Source organism: Nicotiana sylvestris, chromosome 9, assembly GCF_000393655.2.
Source record: "Nicotiana sylvestris chromosome 9, ASM39365v2, whole genome shotgun sequence".
NCBI lineage: Eukaryota > Viridiplantae > Streptophyta > Magnoliopsida > Solanales > Solanaceae > Nicotiana > Nicotiana sylvestris.
In genome coordinates this window covers 73442248-73463323 of record NC_091065.1, presented here as the reverse complement: position 1 = coordinate 73463323, position 21076 = coordinate 73442248, and the positions used below count along the sequence as shown (strand labels likewise).

Here is a 21076-nt window from a genome sequence, read left to right as displayed (position 1 = left end):
CTTTTGAAAACATTGGCTTATTTTTGAAATGACCTTTTAATTTCTCTTTTTTCAAAATTTTGGCAGAGTTTCGGGATCTTTCAAATTCTTGATTTTTCAAAACCAGGTGAATTTTTTCTCTCCTATTTCACTCTTGATTTTTCTTGATTTTACTTCCCTATTCTAGAAGTCGGTCAACATGAAAACCGAAACAAATAAATACACAAGTAGCACGTAAAATGCATTGGGATGATTTTTTAATTTGCGTACACCTGTTCTAGACGGATCCAACTCCTGTGTTGAGTCTCCAAAGTCAAATGCACGTGATGCAAACAAACATTCCTACTAGGGATCTGGTATAAGGCTATGTTATTCAGGGTTTAAATCCTGGGGTGTGTTGTTCTAGACTTTGCTTACCCGAGCGGACAACTCGAGCCGGGGGAGGCAATGTATCGGGAACCAAAAGGCCATCCGGCTTTGTAACTGATCCTTTCACGACCCATTTCCATAACAGATCGTGATGGCACCCAACACCGTTGTCAGGCAAGCCAACGCGGAAATATTAGTAAATTCTTATTTTACTTACCCAAAACAATTACAATATTTTCTTGATTTGCAATAAAAAAATAGGTGATAATATGCAACATTCGATAATAATTATACAATCCAAAATAAACGTCTACTAATGTGTGTACCAAACCCTGGTGTCAAAAGTTGTGGGCAACTAGTAGAATATATAAAAGAGTAAATCCATACTACTGTCCGAAATAGAATAGACAGCAAAAATAAATAAGAGAGACTCCATCAAGCTGCTGAACGGCACAGGAAGGGGCAACTCACCGTGGAAGTCTCGGACAATAAATCAGGGGCACGCACCAGACTGATAGCCAGCTATACCTACTTCAGATCCTGTACAATTAAGTACAAAAGTGTAGTATGAGTACATAAACAATATGTACCCCGTAAGTATCCCGTCTAATCTCGAAGAAGTAGAGACGAGAGGTCGACATGATACTTACTAAGGTCAAATAATATAATGAAGTGTTATGCTAAGCATGAGAGTCACAAATAATCAACAGTTTGTACCAAGAGGTAATAAGTCATGTTCTTAACCATTTTACAATTAGCCATTTACATTTCAAATATTTAGCAGAACAAATCATGGATAAGATTTCACGTAGATATCATGCGCACATTATGCCGAGGTCGACGACCCGATCCAACATAAAATAAACTGTGCACTTCCAGAGGTTCGATTGGCGCAAATCATAGATGCATCTATTTCTACCGAGGCGATCGGCCCGATCCACAAATATCAATTAATATCAAGAAAACACATGAAGGCGCATTTATTTTCAAACAATTTCATACAAGTGTCAAACAAGTGTATGCATTCGCTTATATTCCTTTCCAAGTTGCTAGCATATCCTAAGTGATCACATTAGCAAGAAAAATATAGAGACATTCATAATATAGCATGGTACGGGTCCTAGACTACCCGAACAATTAACATAATAGTAGCTACGCACGGACTCTCGTCACCTAGTGCGTACGTAGCCCCCACATTTAGTAGCAAATTATTCAATTATTACACCTATGGGGACAATTCCCTCTTACAAGGTTAGAAAGGAGACTCACCTCACTCCAAAGTGCACTTCCAATACCGAGAACGAGCCCAAACTCTCAATTTGAAGCCGAACAATCCAAAACTAGTTAAATGAGGTAGGAACTAGTCAATAGAAGCTCACAAGATCGTATTCTAGCTATTTAAGTAATTTCCCAACCTTAAACACATGTTTCCTAAAATCCGACCCCGGGCCCACGTCCCCGGATTCCGAAATTTTTAGAAGGAAGTTGTTCTCTATAACATAAGGGTCAATAATATATGATTTCTAATTCATTTCATAACCAATTTCATGGTAAAATCTAAGTTTTATTAAAATCCTAGGTCTAGCTCTAACCCCTTGTTTTCTCCAAATCTTTAGGTATTAATCTACCCAAAACTCTAGTGTTAAACTTAGAAATAAGAAGGATGAACTTACCTCATGATGCTATATGGAAATCCCTTCTCAAGAGCTCCAAATTCGCTCAATACCCATGAGCCAAATGGTCAAAAATGACTGGAGCTCGACTTAAATGAAGCTCATTGCTTCACCAATTTCCGCATCTGCGGTCAGGGGACCGCATCTGCGAGAGGAGACCGCATCTGCAGAATTGGCTAAAAGGACTGGGATCGCTTTTGTGGTCTTGAAGCCGCATCTGCGTAGACGCTTCTGCGGCTAGGGAGCCACTTCTGCGGTTTGGCCTGGACAGCTTTGGGCTGCATCTGCGAGGCTACGAACGCTTCTGCGGTCTCGCACCTGCGGTCAACCAACCGCAGGTGTGGTTATGATAGAAGCAGATGCTTCAGCACTTCTCCAAATTCCCAACTTCACTCGAGCCTCGTCAGTTTGACGCTCGGGGCTCCGAGCCCCGCCCGAACATACCGACAAGTCTGAAATCATGGGACGGACCTACTCGAACCTTCGGAATGCCCGAAACAACGCTAAATCTAAGAATCGACCCCTAAAACCAAATGAATCAAACTTATGAACTTCAAGTTCTTAATTTTCCTCTAACGAGCCGAAATGCCCTAAAACTACCCGAATTGACACCAAATTTTGCGGGCAAGTCTTAAATGATATATCGGACCTGTACTAGGCTCCGGAACAAACATACGAGCCTGATACCCATGGGATCAATCATTAATTAGTTTCTTTAAATCCATAGAATTTCAATTTAACAATTTCTAATATAAATTCAATACTCGGGCTAGGGACCTCGGAAATCGATTCCGGGCATATGCCCAGATCTACGGACCCTTCGGGACCGTCAAAACACGAATTCGGGTCCATTTGCTAAAAATGTTGACCAAAGTCAAACTTAGCCTTCTAAGAAAAACCCTAAGGAATCAAATGAGCATATTTCAACCCAAACTCTTCCAATTTCAGAACCAACCATCCCCATGGGTCATAAATTAGTTAAAGCAAGTGCGGAAAGTTTTATTTAAGGTGACGGGGTTCTAAAAGGCGAAACGACCATTCGGGTCATTACATTCTCCACCTCTTAAACAAATATTCGTCCCCGAACGGACATAGAAAAGTACTTGAGGTGCTGAATAAATGTGGGTATCTGCTCCACATGTCCTCCTTGGACTCCCAGGTCGCCTCCTCGACTGGTTGGCCCCTCCACTGGACCTTTACCACTGAAATCCTCTTGGATCTTAACTGGCGATCATGTCTATCGATAATGGCAACTGACTCATCCTCGTAACTCAGGCTTTCATCCAACTGAATAGTACTGAAGTCCAACATATGGGACAAGTCGGCATGATACCTCCGAAGCATGGACACGTGAAAGACTGGGTGAACTCCCGATAAACTGGGGGTAAAACAAGCTCGTAAGCAACCTCCCAACTCATCTCAACACCTCAAATGGTCCAATAAACCTTGGGCTCAGCTTGCCCTTCTTTCCGAACCTCATAAAACCCTTCATTGGTGAGACTTTCAAGAGGAACTTCTCGCCAACCATGAATGATACATTGTGTGCCTTCTGATCCGCGTAACTCTTCTATCTGGATTGAGCTGCGCGAAGCCTCTCCTGAATCAACTTTACCTTGTCCAAGGCATCTTGCACTAAATCTGTACCGTATAACTTAGCCTCACTAGGTTCAAACCACTCGATAGGAGAACGATACCGCCGACCGTATAAAGCCTCAAATGGAGCCATTTCAATGCTGGACTGATAGTTGTTGTTGTGGTACGTAAACTCCGCCAAAATCAAGAACTGATCCCACTGCCCTCCAAAGTCAATCACACATGCTCTAAGCATGTCCTCCAAGATTTGAACTGTCCGCTCCGACTACCTATCGTCTGTGGATGAAATGCCGTGCTAAGCTCCATGCGGGTCCCCAACTCACCCTGAACTGCTCTCCAGAAATGAGAAGTGAACTAAGGGCTTCTATCTGATATGATGGAAATAAGAACGCCGTGCAACCAGACTATCTCCCGAATGTAAATCTGAGCCAGCCTCTCTGAAGTGTAAGTAGTCACAACCGATATAAAGTGTGTCGACTTGGTCAACCTATCCACATTGACCCTCACTGCATCAAACTTCTGCAAGGTCCAGGGCAAACCAACTACAAAATCCATAGTAATGCGTTCCCACTTCTACTCTGGTATAGGCATTTGCTGAAGTAGGCCACCCGGCCTCTAGAGCTCGTACTTGACCTGCTGGCAATTCAAACACCTAGCCACATAATCCACTATGTCTTTCTTCATCGTCCGCCACCAATAATGATGTCTCAAGTCACGATACATCTTCGTAACATCCAGATGAATGGAATACCGCAAACTGTGTGCCTCCTCCAGTATCATCTCCCTCAGACCATCAACATTAGGAACACATAGGCGACCCTGGTGTCGTAAAACACCATCCTCACCAATAGAAACCTCCTTGGCACTACCCTGAAGCGTTGTCTCTCTAAGGACTGCCAAATGTGGATCATCGAACTACCGGGCCTTGATCTGCCCCAATAATGAAGATTGAGCAACAACGCATGCAAGAACTCGGATGGGCTTTGAAATATCCAACCTCACAAGTCTGTTAGCCAAGGACTGGATGTCCAAAGCTAGTGGTCTCTCCTCTGCTTGAATGAATGCCAAGCTACCCATACTCTCTGCTTTCCTGCGTAAGGCATCTGCGACCATATTTGCCTTGCCCAGGTGATAAAGAATAGTGATGTCATAATCCTTCAGCAGCTCAAGCCATCTACGCTGCCTCAAATTGAGATCCCTCTACTTGAACAAGCGCTGTAAGCTGCGATGATCAATATAAACCTCACATGATACCCCGTACAGATAATGCCTCCATATCTTAAGAGCATGAACAATCGCGGCCAACTCCAGATCGTGCACAGGATAATTCTTCTCATGGATCTTCAGCAGACGCGAAGCATATGCAATAACTCGCCCCTCCTGCATCAATACACATCCCAATCTAACGCGCGAAGCATCGCAATATACCGTATACATACCTGAACCGGAAGGCAATACAAGAACTGGCTCTGTAGTCAAGGCGGTCTTGAGCTTCTGAAAGCTCGCCTCACAATCATCGAACCAATGGAAATGAGCACCCTTTTAGGTCAATCTAGTCAGAGGTGATGCAAAATATGAAAAGCCCTGCACGAATCGTCTGTAATAACCTACTGACCCCAGGAAACTCCTGATCTCGGTTACTGAAGTAGGACGTGGCCAACTCTGAACTACCTCAATCTTCTTAGGGTCCACCTTAATACCCTCTCCTGACACAATGTGCCCCAAGAATGCCACTGACTCTATATAGAACTCACACTTGGAGAACTTAGCATATAGCTTCTGCACTCGTAAGGTTTGAAGCACTAGCCTCAAATGTTGCTCGTGCTCCCCCAGGCTACGAGAGTATATCAAGATGTCGTCAATGAAGACGATGACAAAGGAATCAATATAAGGTCTGAACACCATGTTCATCAAGTCTATAAATGTTGTTGGGGCATTAGTCAAGCCAAAGGACATCACCAAAAACTCATAATGGCCATATCTAGTCCGGAATGCAGTCTTCGGAACATTGGAGTCCCGAATCCTCAACTGATGGTAACCCGACCTCAAGTCGATCTTAGAGAACACCCTAACACCCTGCAACTGGTCGAACAAATCATCGATACGAGGCAATAGATACTTGTTCTTGATGGTGACTTTGTTCAACTAGCGGTAATCAATGCACATCCGCATAGTCCCATCATTCTTCTTCACAAATAACACTGATGCTTCCCAAGGTGATACACTAGGCCTAACAAACCCCTTCGCTAACAACTCCTCAAGCTGCTCCTTCAACTCTTTCGGGGCCATTCGATACGGGGGGATAGATATAAGCTGGGTGCCTAGAGCTAAATCAATACTGAAAACAATATCACGATCCGGTGGCATGCCAAGAAGATTAGAAGAAAACACATCGGCGAACTCTTGAACTACTAGAACTGAATCAATCGTCAGAGACTCTGCAGTGGTGTCTCGAACATAATCCAAATAAGTCAAACACCCCTTTTCGACCATTTGCCGAGCCTTCAGGAATGAGATAACCCGACTAGATGTATCAACTGTGGAACCCTTCCACTCCAACCTCGGCAACCCTGGCATTGCTAATGAAACAGTCTTGGCATGGCAATCTAGGACGGCGTAATATGGAGATAACCAATCCATGCCCAGGATGACCTCAAAATCTATTATATCAAGCAACAGGAGATCCGCTCTAGTCTCGAAACCATAGAATGTAACCACGCAGGACTGGTAAATCTGATCCACAACCATAGAATCGCCCATAGGAGTAGACACATGAATATGAGTGCCCAAAGGCTCAAGAGAAATAACTAGGAAACGAGCAAACAGAGATGATACATATGAATAAGTATACCCTAGATTAAATAATACCGAGGCATCTCTACCGTCGGCAGAAACAATACCTGTGATGATGGAATCTGAGGCCAATGTATCTGGCCTAGCCGGAAGGGCATAAAATCTGGCTGGAGTGCCAGCTGGCTGGCCTCCACCTGACTGAGTAGTAGCTGGATGACCTCTCCCTACCTGGCCTTCACCTCTAGGACTGCCCCTACCAGTCTGCCCTCCACCTCTAGGTGGCGGGGAAGCTGGTGCTGAAATTATAGGCTGCTGACCCTGCTGCACTGCCTTGCCCCGAAGACTGGGGCAGTATCTCCTCATATGACCAAGGTCTCCGCACTCAAAATAACCTCGCGGTGCGGCGGCTTGCTGCCTTGATGGCTGACCATGATGGCCTGTAGACCCACTGGAAGAAGCTTGAATAGCCGGTGGACGGTATGAACTCTCTGGCATAGCACTAAAATAAGAATCGGAAGAACCCTAAGGACCTGAATACCCAGCGGAGGAATCCTGAATAGCTGGCGGGCGATAAGAACTCTCCGGCATGGCGTTGAAATAGGGGCATGCCAGAGTACCCCGAGAAGGTTGTGGTGCTGAATATAAGGGACTACTGGGCTAACCCTTCCCAAACTGACCTCTACCCCTAGCCGGGGCACCTCTTAACTCTCCGGAGAATCTAGCCCTCTTATCCTGCTGCATCTGCTCTCTACCCCTCATATGGTAGCCCTCAATCCTCCGAGCAATCTACACCACTAGCTGATAAGGAGTCCCCATCTCCACCTCTCAGGCCATGTTGGCCCTAATGCCAGAACGCAACCTTACAACGAACCTCCGCACCCTCTTTGCGTCAGTAGGAAGTATTATTAATGCATGGCAGGATAACTCTGAAAACCTCGCCTCATAGTCGGTCACCAACATCTGACCCTGCTCCAGTTGCTCCAACTGATATTGCAGCTCTTCCCTCTCAGAGGGTGGAATATACCTGTCCAGGAATAACTGTGTGAATTGACTCCAAGTGATTGGAGGAGAACCTAGTGGCCTGCCAAGAACATAGGACTGCCACCATCTACGGGTCCTGCCCTCAAGCTGAAAAGTAGTGAAGTCCACCCCATGCGACTCCAATATCCTCATGTTGTGCAGTATGTCCCTCACTTATCTATGAAGTCCTGGGCATCCTCATGATGCTCACCCATGAAGATAGGAGGGTGAAGTCTAGTCCATCTGTTCAATAACTTCTGCAGATCACCGTCCGCCACTGGTCTAGGCTGGGGCGCCACTGCAGCAACTGGCTGGGGCCCATCTACGAGTAGTGCACCCGAAGTCTGATACACTGCAGTTGCGTGTCCAGGAGCCTGAGCAGTAGGAGTCTGTGCTCCCCCTCCTGCCTATGATGTGGTCGGATCCGCTGGAAATAAACCAGCCTGAGTCATAAAATTCATGAACTGCAGTATACGACTCATGGCCTCCTAAAAACCCGGTGCTGTCATAAAGTATGTCGGGGTAGGCTTAGCTGCGGGCGCCTCGCCCTGCTCCTCGATGATAGGATCTCTCGCAGGATCTGCTGGTGGTACTACTGGGATAACTCTGGGATGCCCTCGTCCTCTACCTCGGACCGGTGCCCTCCCCTGGCCTCTGCCTCGGCCTCTCGCAATGGGGGAAGCATCTCTTCCCGGGTCTAGAACATCAGCCGTGCGTGTCCTCACCATCTGTGAGAGAATAGAAGAGGGAAATTTAGTATACCAACCACTGCATGATAGGAAATGAATAAAGAGTAGTTTTCTTAACACCCTATAACCTCTCGAAAATAAATACAGACGTATCTGTACCGATCCACAAGACTCTATTAGGTTTGCCCATGACTTGTGAGACCTACGTGAACCTAGTGCTCTAATACCATGTTGTCACGACCCATTTCTATAACAGATCGTGATGGCGCCCAACACCGTTGTCAGGTAAGTCAACGCTGAAGTATTAGTAAATTCTTATTTTACTTACCTAAAACAGTTACAATATTTTCTTGATTTGCAATAAAAAAATCAGGTGATAATATGCAACATTCGATAATAATTATACAACCCAAAAAAAACGTCTACTAATGTGTGTGCCAAAACCTAGTGTCACAAGTTGTGGGCAACTAGTAGAATATACAAAAGAATAAACCCATCCTACTGTCCGAAATAGAATAGACAGCAAAAATAAATAAGAGAGACTCCATCAAGCTACTGAACGACATAGGAAGGGGCAACTCACTGTGGAAGTCTCGGACTATAAATCAGGGGCGCGCACTAGACTGATAGCCAGCTATACCTACCTCAGATCCTATACAGTTAAGTACAGAAGTGTAGTATGAGTACATAAAAAATATGTACCCCGTAAGTATCCCGTCTAATCTCGAAGAAGTAGAGATGAGAGGTCGACATGATACTTACTAAGGTCAAATAATATAATAAAGTGTTATGCTAAGCATGGGAGTCACAAATAATCAACAGTTTGTACCAAGAGGTAATAAGTCATGTTCTTAACCATTTTACAGTTAGCCATTTACATTTCAAATATTTAGCAGAACAAATCATGGATAAGATTTCACATAGATATCATGCGCACATTATGCCGAGGTCGACGGCCCGATCCAACAGAAAATAAATTGTGCACTGCCAGAGGATCGAATGGCGCGAACCATAAATGCATCTATTTCTACCGAGGCGATCGGCTCGATCCACAAATATCAATTAATATCAAGAAAACACATGAAGGCGCATTTATTTTCAAACAATTTCATACAAGTGTATACATTCACTTATATTCCTTTCCAAGTCACTAGCATATCCTAAGTGATCACATTAGCAAGAAAAATATAGAGACATTCACAATATAGCATGGTAAGGGTCCTAGACTACCCGGACAATTAACATAATAGTAGTTACGCACAGACTCTCGTCATCTAGTGCGTACGTAGGTCCCACATTTAGTAGCAAATTATTCAATTATTACACCTATGGGGACAATTCCCTCTTACAATGTTAGAAAGGAGACTTATCTCGCTCCAAAGTGCACTTCCAATACCAAGAACAAGCCTAAACTCTCAATTTGAAGCCGAACGATACAAAACTAGTTAAATGAGGTAGGAACTAGTCAATATAAGCTCACAAGATCGTATTCTAGCTATTTAAGCAATTTCCCAACCTTAAACACATGTTTCCTAAAATCCGACCCTGGGCCCATGTGCCCAGATTCCAAAACTTTTCGAAGGAAGTTGTTCTCTATAACCTAAGGGCCAATAATATATGATTTCTAATTCATTTCATCACCAATTTCGTGGTAAAATCTATGTTTTATTAAAACCCTAGGTCTAGCTCTAACCCCTTGTTTTCTCCAAATCTTTAGGTGTTAATCTACCCAAAACCCGAGTGTTAAACTTAGAAATAAGGGAGATGAGCTTACCTCACGATGCTATGTGGAAATCCCTTCTCAAGAGCTCCAAAATCGCTCAATACCCATGTGCCAAATGGTCAAAATTGGCTGGAGCTCAACTTAAATGAAGCTCACTACTTCAACATTTTCCTCATCTGCGAGAGGAGACCGCATCTGCGGAATTGGCTAAAAGGACTGGGACCGCTCCTGCAGTCTTGAAGACGCATCTGTGTAGACGCTTCTGTGGCTAGGGAGCTGCTTCTGCGGTTTGGCATGGCCAACCCTGGGCCGCATCTGCGAGGCTACGATCGCTTCTACGGTCTCGCACATGCGGTCGACCAACCGCAGGTGCGGTTATGACAGAAGCAGATGCTTCAGCACTTCTCCAAATTCCCAACTTCACTCGAGCCTCATCCATTTGACACTCGGGGTTTTCGGGCCCCGCTCGAATATACCGACAGTCTGAAATCACGGGACGAACCTACTCAAACCTTCAGAATGCCTGAAACATCGCTAAATCTAAGAATCACCCCCTAAAACCAAATGAATCAAACTATTGAACTTCAAGTTCTTAATTTTCCTCTAACGAGCCGAAATGCCTTAAAACTACCCGGATTGACACCAAATTTTGTGGGCAAGTCTTAAATGATATATCGAACCTGTACCGGGCTCCTAAACCAACATATGAGCTCGATACCCATGGGATTAATCATTAATTAGTTTCTTTAAATCCTTAGAATTTCAATTTAACAATTTCTAATAAAAATTCATTACTCGGGCTAGGGACCTCGAAATTCAATTTTGGGCATACGCCCAGGTCTACGGACCCTCCGGGACCGTCAAAACACGAATCCGGGTCCATTTGCTAAAAATGTTGACCAAAGTCAAACTTAGCCTTTTAAGAAAAATCCTAAGGAATCAAATGAGCATATTTCAACCGAAACTCCTCCAATTCCCGAACCAACCATCCTCGCGGGTCGTAAATTAGTTAAAGCAAGTGCAAAAAGTTTTATTTAGGGGGACGGGGTTCTAAAAGGCAAAACGACTAGTCGGGTCGTTACAGATCTGATTCTCGTTCTAAATTAGGGGTATGACACTAATAGAAAAGAAGCCACGCCAGCGTGTGCTTCCTAGAAGATTTAGAAGTCTCAGAGAGAAGAAGGATTTCGCAACAATTCATATACAATTTACACAATATCAAAGCGGTAAATGAGCGGCAATTAGCACATGAGGCCGAAACATGTAATATCAGACAATCACAAGAAATCCAAGCATAACAGTTTTGAACCATGAACTAGAAGTTTTCGGCTTAGTTTCCAGCAAAGTCGCTAGAGCTGTCACACCTCTTTTTTTGAAGATAAAGAGTTTTTTCAATTAAAGTGACATTATTCGAAATGAGATTATTTATTTTATTAGAGTCGCCACTTGGGATAATTATTATGGTGTCCCAAGTCACCAGTTTATTTTAAAATCCCAAATCGAGGAAATTGACTCCATTTATGGTCTGCGAACACAGAAGATCAGGAAAGAAATTCTGTTAACCCGGAAGAAGGTGTGAGGCACTCCCGAGTTTCGTGGTTTTAGCACGGTCACTCAAATATTAATATTGGCTTAATTATCTGAATTAATACATGTTTAAAACATGTTGTGCATTTCTTACTTTCAAACCGCTCTTAATTATCTTTAAACAATTATGGAATTTATTTGAACAAGTCACGATGTCGTGCACATGCCTATTGAGCAATGAAACAACTCAATTATGTGGGCTCTGATTGAGCCCGTGCCTATTAGGTTCATAACGTTAGATTATCTCAAACCGGCTTAACCTATTGTTCATAGAGTGATTGACTCTGTACAATTTACAAACAAATTGAACCCGAAAATCTCTTTAAAAAAACATGCCGCAATAATTCTCCCAGAGTTTTAAACATTATCATAATTTAGACAACCAGCATGCATCGCAAAAAATTTAAAGAAAAAAAAAAGCCATCAAGAACAAATACTATTGTAGACCCCTACCTTAAATGATTATCATATGAATCAATCTCTTTTATAGAAAAACTCTAATTTCTAAACTAAAGTGATATTCTATGGGAAGCCTCATATTATACGAATAGCCATTATATTAATCAATCAATCTTATTGAACCTTATTACACATACAACCACTCTTTCAACTACAACCAACCTACTTCGTAAATTCAACACATCTGCAAATCCCCATTATTACAGATTTAACTTTTCAAAATGAATCATCAAGCCATGGATCAGCTTCGCAGAAGAAATTTAAACTTCAAATTAAACTATTATAGTTATGACCATCTCTACGCCTGTTACCATCCATATCTATCGATTTGGTTCAAGACTTGATTCTGATATTCTATAACTCCAAAATAAACTGAAATTTAAACTCCAAACCCTACTTTAATCAAGCAATACTCACATGTCAGTACATGAACGCATTAATCCATTAGAAACAAACAATATAAAGTTTCAGCAATAATTTTACACAAAATAAACAATATTTATACATGGTTCTATGTTGTACTTCACATATAGAGGTAGCTGAAACCAAATCAAGTTTTCATTTAACATGGAGGCATTTTACAAACATAGATAACTGATTACAACAAACTTAACATCATTATATCAAAATAACATCCATATATTTGAAAACAGGATTCGTACCTTAATCAGCAAGTAAACAAGAAACCATAACCAAATAAAGGTTTGAAGAAAAATGATAGGAATCTTAGCAAAAGCAATCTTAGCACTGAGCAACTTCAATCTCCAGCCAACAAACAACTCAAAATCCCAGAAAATGTGAAGTATTGCAACAAAAATCAAAACAATGCGCAGAAAATGAGTGTGTGTTCTCTGAAGGAATGCAGGGATTAGGGTGTTTTTCTGAAGAATTCCAAGATAAAATATGCCTAAAAATGAGAGTGTAAATGAGTTTTTATGCAGAAAAAATGAGAGCTATTTTTGGGAATCTGTTAGTCCCTAAAAAAATGGGAAAAAGCATCTTTTTAAAAGCATCCTTTATTTTACCCATTTTACCTCAAATTTTGACCTAATTCAATTATTTTATTACATTTTAATCCCTTCTAGAAACTTCTTACATAACCACTTAAGGTTCCCTAATTTTCATATTCCTTTGACCCCCTTAAACTTCTGTTAATTACAAATGAACCACACCAAAAGAGCAGACAGACTCAAACAAACAATATGCAAAAACTAAATCAGTAACCTGCTTCAATTCCTATTCAAATTTGGATCAATTAACTTAAATTTATGCAATTAGAATAATTATCTTTTAATTGAACTGCTTAATCATGCAACTTAATTATTTACTCTAAGCATATAACCAAGTAATTAACAAGCCATGAATGCACAGCTATAATTAAATCAGAACTACACTATTCTGGTTAAAACTAAATTAAACAAATAGAAACATTCTAGATTAAATGTCATAATGACTAACAAACTGTTTTTATCCTAAAAAAATACGATAGAATAAGACAAGGGTATACCTATTGAAAGAAAGACGAAGCAATTGAAGTGATTTTCAGCGAGGTTCAGTCGGATTCTGATGGTTCCAAAATGAGTTAAAACATATATTAATCGATTGCTCTTGACAAGAGCAATAGATCAATCTCAGTTTCAAGTCAAACCGATTAAGAATCATTGAAGAAATCGAAGAGAAATAAAATTAGGTTTTGAAATTTCTCAGATTGGAAAATTAGGGGAATCTATGGTGTTTTGAAGGAAATTGAGAGGAGATATGGGATGGGGAAAAGACGGGGATTGTAGGGTGATATTTGGGGTTATTTGGAGGGTGTCGCTGCTAGGGTGAGAGAAAGGTGATAGAGACGAGTCTGTGAGGGGTCTCTCGGGTTTGGGAGTCTTTGAGACAGTTTTAAGGGAAAGGGGAAACTAGTTGCGAGCCGTTGGATGAAAGAAGATCAATGGTTGGGATCTGGAAGGGCAAAACATGGGCGTTTGGTTAAGGAGGGGGAACTGGATTGGGTCAAGAATTTTGGGCTTGGGCGGATGGGGTCGCGTCTTTGGCCCAATTCCATAAAAAGGCAACCAATTTCTTCCTTGATTAAAAATCCAAAGTAACCAACCTAATTTGAACTGAAAATTTTGCAAAATTAGCCTAAAACCGATTTTCTAATTGAATAAATATTTAACTAATTAACTCATTAATTAAAATTAAAAATTCAAAATAAATTATTATATTTTTTTATTTTAATAATGTAATTAATCATGTGAACTAAGTGTTAACAATCTGAGTAAAAATCTAGGAATGCAAAGAGCAAAAGAAAAACTATTTTGGATTATTATCGTGATTTGAAATGCTACTACGCTAAAAATGCAAATAAATGTCAAACACATAAAAATAAAAATTCCTAAAATCTTACAAGAGTTATTACGATTATTTGTGACTTGTATGAGCGATTTTACATACCGGGCAAAAATTACGTGCTCACATAAGCTATTGTTAGATTTAAATATATCTCATTCGCTCCTTCAACTTTTTTTACATCATTCTTTTAACTATGGAGAACCCTTTTTTATGTCATCAAATTGAGTCCCTAGATGACGCTATTGTTGGCAGTCATTTATAGAGGCAGAGCAAAAATTGAAAGTTTATAGATTATGAATTTGTCATGAACTAATATAGTTCGTTTTAATTACTCGGCTTGCAGTTAAATATATATATAGTTTAATCAAAAGTTACTAAGTTTTTCCGATCCCAACCTAATAGTTTAACTTCGTTCCTGGTCATCTTCCTCTGTAAGCAACTAATAGCCAGATGCTTATTTCATTTGCTCATGACGAGTTGCCCTTTGATGTGTGATGAAAATATAAATAGAGTAGAGGCGTGAATGGAGGTTAATTTCAGTTGGTGTTCATACAATGGAAATGTTATTGTACTCTAGTGAGCACTAAGGGCGCATTTGGGACGAGGGATAGCAGATAATTGATCCCGAAAATTGTATAGGGTAAAATATGATACACGTGGTAATGTAAAGGAATGACACTTAGAACCCAAGACGGGGATGGCCAAAGACCGAACGCAACTATTCCGCTTGTCACCGAAAGGGATAACGTTCACAAAGTTGTATTAAATGCTCTGCGCCCGGTAGTATTTAATAAAGAATAGTCTGCGGTATTAAGAGCGAGGTCCGTTATAGTGAATTTGACATTTATGTTTACCGTTACATCTTCATCAATGACCTTTATAATTGCCATTAAAGGAGGGAACGATCCTAGGACCTCCTTTCCTAGATACAGGTATAAATAGTGAGCTTAGTTATTATTGTAAAGGACACACCGGTGCATGACAGGTAGTATCCTTGACAGGTTCGGTCGATAACTCCTAATGATGCTGATATGGAGCATGTCATTGACGCGGTAAGGGACTTGCAAGAGCAACAGGTGATCATTCTAGGCCATCTCATGCAGTAGGATATAGTTATGACGGAGTTGAAGCAGGCTCTATCGGGGGATTCGAATAATGCAAGCAAACAAACGAGATCCAATTCCTCCTGATGTTCCCCCAAACCAAACAACGCAGAGGGTCGACAACAACACTCCAATGAGTAAAGTTGGCTCCGATGGGTCTGGGGGAGCATATCCGGTCTCAATAACAAGAACGACCTTTTCAAGAATAAACTTTGACGGTTTATAAGAGAAGTAATCGCCCGCATGGATCAAATCCCGGATGCGCCACCAGTACTGAAAGGCCCGGACTCAAAGATGTATACTCAGTTGTTGTACAAGCCAAGTGTTGCACCAGAATTAATCCTGAAGCAGTTCAAAATGCCTAGTGTCAAAATATGATGGGACTTCAGACCCTCAGGAGAATGTTACCACCTACACAACAACGGTAAAAGAAAACGATTTAGCTTCTCACAAAATTGAATTTTTATTGTTAAAGAAATTTTGAGAAACTCTCACGAAGGGAGCTCTGATGTGGTATTCACTGTTACCCGAGCATTCCATAGATTCCTTTGAAATGCTCGCGGACTCTTTCATCAAGGCCCATGCTGGGGCCAGAAAAGTACAAGCCCGTAAAGCCGATATATTCAGGATTGCGCAGGGAGAGTCCGAGTTACTACGAGAATTCGTTACCCAATTCCAGAAGGAAAGAATGTTTCTCCCAGCTATCCCGGATGAATGGGCGACTGAAGCATTCACTAAAAGATTGAATCCGAGAAGTTTAGACACTTCCCAGAAGTTAAAGAAAAGCCTGCTTGAGTTTCAAGCAATGACTTGGGCAGATGTCCACAATCGGTACGAGTCAAAAAAAAATGAAGATGATCAGGTTGACTTTCCATTGTTGACCAAAGGACGGGAGAAGAATAGAGAAAACCAAAAAGATGACTACGACGCAAACAGACGGACTTCGAAAGATTGGTATTTGCCCTACGAGCAGATTGAAAACCGTGGCAGAGGCTTACGGACATCAGACAAGTTCACCATTGATAGAAGAGTCAATCATGGACGGAACAATAGATCACTATAGGATAAAGAAACGTCGAGGTCACTGGATCCTTCTTACCCCAAGTTATCGAAATACAACTTCAACGTCAGTATAGTGGAATTGGTGTCATCCATGAGAAACATCAAAGAGGCACGGTTCCTGAGACCAATTATATCCGACTCCATCCAGAGGGATCCCGACTTATGGTGTGAATACCATGGGACAAATGGCCACCGGATAGGAGACTGTCGACACCTTCGGGAAGACGTGGCAACACTATTGAAGAATGGTCACCTCAGAAAATTCTTAAGTGATCGAGCTAAGAACAATTATGATCGTAACAGAGACAACGCAGAACCCTCGAAAGTAGGAGAAGAACCCCTACACCAAACAATCAATATGATCGTCAGAGGGAATGAGATTAACGGGGTCACTTTTTCAGCAACAAAGAAGACGAAAGTATCAATAACTCGTAGTAAAAGACTCCGAAAAGATGATATCACTTTCACGGAGGAGGACGCAGGTGGATTACTGTTACCACACAACGATGCACTGGTAATATTTAAATGTGTTAGATTTTTAAATTAAACGTGTTCTAGTGGATCCAGGAAGTTCGGTTAATATCATACAGTAAAGAGTATTGGAGCAAGCTAAACTCACCGGAAGCATTATTCTGGCCACAAGCTCCTTGCTAATTTTAACCTCGCGAGCATAACGACCCTGGGGGTGATTTTGTTGCTTACGAACACTGAAGGAGTAATGAAAATAACTCTCTTTAAAGTAGTGGATGGTGATATGGGATACAATATTATCCCGGGGAGGCCATGGTTACACAAGATTAAAGTTGTACCCTCAACATATAACCAATTGCTGAAGTTTCTAACGCTCGAAGGAATCAAGCAGATAAGGGGTGATCAACAGGAAGCAAGGGAGATGAATGCAACTTTTGTCTCCAGTAGCAAAGGAAAGGAACATGAGGCATAGCAATTACAGGAATCGGCACCTACTCCCGATCTAGAAGAATTTAACCTAGGGATAGAAGCATCAGAACATTATCAGGTGCCGGGATATTTCCAAGTTCTAGAAGAGATGGATGCAACGAAGTCCATGGTGGAGGAACCAGAGCGTGTTGCATTGTTCAAAGAATTCCTAGAAGGAAATTCTACTTAGGGACGGGACTGCAACCGAAGCTCAGGACAGGTTTTATTGAATTTCTTAAATTTAATGCCAATTGTTTTGCATGGTCGCACGAGGATGTGACAGGTATCCCGTTGGAGGTCGCAGTGCACAAGTTAATATTGGATCCCAACATACCTCCGGTAAGACAAAAGAAATGCCATATAGCCGAAGCCAAGAATAAATTCATCAAAGAAGAGGTAACTTGCTTGCTTAATATCAGTTCGATCCGAGAGGTAAGATATCCGGACTGGCTGGCTAACGTAGTAGTAGTTCCTAAGAAGAACAATAAATTTTGCATGTGTGTAGATTATAAAAATCGTAATAAGGTGTGCCCGAAAGACTCGTTCCCACTACCAAATACCGATCAAATGATTGATGCCACGACCAGGCACGAGTTAAAGAGTTTCCTCGATGCTTATTCCGGGTACAACCAAATCAAGATGAACCCAAAGATCAGGAAAAGACTTCGTTTATATTAAATTTCGGTACTTATTGTTATAATGTGATGCCTTTTGGGTTAAAGAAACTCGGAGTCACTTATCAACGACTCGTGAACAAGATGTCTTAAAATCAACTAGGAAAGACCATGGAAGTTTATATAGATGATATGCTCGTTAAGTCATTGAATGCAGGTAACCACCTTAAATATTTGTAGGAAACTTTTGACATCCTGAGGAAGCATAACATGAAACTTAATCCTGAGAAATGCACGTTCGGGTTTAGTTCTGGTAAGTTCTTAGGATTTCTAGTCTCAAAAAGAGGAATTGAGGTAAACCCCGACAACATCAAGGCCATAGAAGATATCCTGGATCAACTATGGAACGTAAAGGAAGTCCAAAGTCTTATAGGAAGGTTGGCAGCTTTGAGCACGTTCATTTTCTGATCGTCGAAAAAAATGTCATTGCTTATTCACACTGCTCAAAAAGAAAAATAGTTTCGAATGTACACCAGAATGCCAGTAGGCTTTGAGGGATTTGAAGAAGTACTTATCAAGCCCTTCATTGCTCTCAAAACCAAAAGAAGGTGAAACATTGCTAGTTTACCTCGCGGTCTTGGAAGTTGCGGTAAGTGATGTTTTAGTTCGAGGAAGAAGGTACGCAATCCCCCATTTATTATTTTATCAAAATTTTAACGAAAGTAGAAACTCACTACCCACATTTGAAAAAACTGGCTTTAGCTTTCGTAGTTGCGCTCGGAAGCTGAGGCCCTACTTCCAGTTCCACCAGATAGCCGTGGTGACTACTTTTGCTTTGCGGAACATCCTCCAAAAACCCGAGTTCTTAGGTAGATTGGCCAAATAGGACATCAAAATGAGTGAGTTTGCAATAGAGTATAAATAAAGGACTGCAATTAAGTTGGAAGTCTTGGCTAACCTCGTGGCCGATTTCGGTTCGGGACTATTGCCTCTAGCAACCAAGGAGGCAGTAATGGTGTCGGAATCGACACCGGGGGTTTGGAACTTATTTATGGATGGATCTTCCAATGTAAAAGGGTCCGGGCTCAGAATAGTCTTAATCACGCCTTCGGGGGAAACCTTAAGGCAGGCCATCAGAACGGTCCCTTTAACTAACAATGAAGCAGAGTATGAATCTTTGATTACGGGACTCAAATTAGCCCGGGGACTTGACTTCGAGGTCGTCGAAATCAAATGTGACTCACAGCAATGGTAAATCATGTTTACGGGATCGTTGACACCAAAGAAGAACACATGCAACAATACGTGATAAAAGGTCCAGGCTCTGTTGGCGCGATTCTGAGAGTGGTAAATTACTCGTATCCCAAGGGAGGATAACACAAAAGCATATGCATTGGCAAAATTAGGATCATCATTGGAAATAAAGGGATCAGAGTTCGGGACGGTAGTACAACTGATGAACTCAGTATTGGATACAGATGTTACTATATGGTAAATTCGTCTAGTTTGGTCTGGGACTGGAGAAATGAAATAACTGACTATCTCGAGCACAAGAAGTTTCTTGAAGACCCCAGGGCATCATAGGCGTTACGTGCCAAAGCTGCACAATATAGCTTCAAGAGAGGCCAATTGTATAGAAAATCTTTCCAAGGCCTATTGGCCCATCCGAAGCTAACTATGTCATGAGAGAGGTCCACTAAGGGATATGCGGCAACCATTTGGGCGCGGATCCCTTGGTGTTGAAGTTGGTATGGGCAGGATATTACTGGCTCCGCATGGAACAGGATGCTAAAGACTTCGTACGAAAATGTGATAAGTGCCAACGCTACACATCGCTAGTGCATCAGCCGGCAGAACCCTTACATTCGGTTCTGTCCCTATGGTCGTTCATGAAATGGGGGATGGACATCATCGGACCACTGCCACCGGCTCCCGGAAAAGTAAGATTTCTTTTAATTTCGACTAACTATTTCTCTAAATGGGTGGAAGCAGGACCTTATCAGAATATTGGAGAACGCGAAGTGGTCGATTTCTTGTGAGAAAATATAATTTGCAGGTTTGGAATACCAAAAGAGATAGCATGCGACAATGTGCCATAGTTTATCGGTGCAAAAGTTACAAAGTTCATCGAAGATTTGAAGATAAAAAGGATCAGATCTTCACCTTATCATCCGAGCGCAAACGGTCAAGCGGAGTCAGCCAACAAAGTAATTATTCAAAACCTCAAGAAAAGGTTGGAAGCGGCAAAAGGCAAATGGGCCTGAAGAATTGCCCAGAGTTCTATGGGCCTACTGAACAGCGGTCAAGTCAAGCACAGGAGAAACTCCTTTTTCCTTGTGTACGGTGCAGAAGCTCTAATCCCCATGGAAGTAGGGGAACCCACCTTGAGATATTTTCAGGAAAATGAAGAATCGAACAAGGAAGCAATGTTAATCAACTTGGAGATGCTTGAGGAACGCAAGGACTTGGTACGTGTAAGAATAGCAGCTCAAAAGCAGAGAATAGAGTGGTATTATAATCGAAGAGACAACTTCCATTATTTCAAAGTAGGAGATTTGGTTCTGAGTAAAGTGACTCAAAATACCCGGGAGCTCAACGCGGGGAAGGTGGGTCCAACATGGGAAGGTCCCTACCGGATTTCAGCTATCATCGGGAAAGGTTCATACGAGTTGGAGAACCAAAATGAAGACAAGTTGCCCAGCAATTGGAATGTGGCACACCTCAAAAGATATTATTGCTGATGAACATTTTCGAGCGGAAAGTATGTACTGCACTCTTTTTTCCTTCATTCAGTTTTTTTATCCCAATTGGGTTTTTCTGGCAAGGTTTTTAATGAGGCACCGACAGAAAGCATACTACGAAGACATCAACAATAAGACCTTTAATAGCAAGGCAAACAAGCAAGTTTCCACTCGGGGAAGGTTAGATAATCTTTGGCTCGATAGCAAATTCCTACTAGGAAGTTAAGTTTGCTATCGAGCGAAAGTTACCCGACCGTTCACGAGCACAAACCACTAGAGGGTTGTTAAATAGTCTTTTGCTCAATAGCATAGATACCTAAAGGGAAGTAAGGTGTGTTACCGAGTTAAGGATTATCTAGCAATTCATTGGTGGAATCTTTGAAGGC

The 21076-nt window shown here is 41.7% G+C and overlaps 2 protein-coding genes across 2 annotated transcripts; both read left to right on the top strand.

Moving 5' to 3' along the window:
- The first annotated feature begins 16487 nt into the window (after positions 1-16487).
- Positions 16488-17339, top strand: LOC138877761 (uncharacterized). Its single transcript, XM_070157397.1, has 2 exons — positions 16488-16910; positions 17232-17339. The coding sequence occupies exons 1-2, from the start codon at positions 16488-16490 to the stop codon at positions 17337-17339; spliced, it is 531 nt and encodes a 176-aa protein (XP_070013498.1).
- A 2892-nt stretch (positions 17340-20231) lies between these two features.
- Positions 20232-20690, top strand: LOC138877760 (uncharacterized). The gene has a single exon (XM_070157396.1). It carries the CDS (start codon positions 20232-20234, stop codon positions 20688-20690), a length of 459 nt encoding a protein of 152 aa, XP_070013497.1.
- The last annotated feature ends 386 nt before the right edge of the window (positions 20691-21076 follow it).

Bases quoted from the DNA above. Each gene is read 5' to 3' on its own strand.
- LOC138877761 (XM_070157397.1), top strand. From the start codon at position 16,488: ATGAGAAACATCAAAGAGGCACGGTTCCTGAGACCAATTATATCCGAC. The intron at 16,911-17,231 runs GTAATATTTAAA...CAATTGCTGAAG, and splicing joins TACCACACAACGATGCACTG to TTTCTAACGCTCGAAGGAAT.
- LOC138877760 (XM_070157396.1), top strand. From the start codon at position 20,232: ATGGGCCTACTGAACAGCGGTCAAGTCAAGCACAGGAGAAACTCCTTT.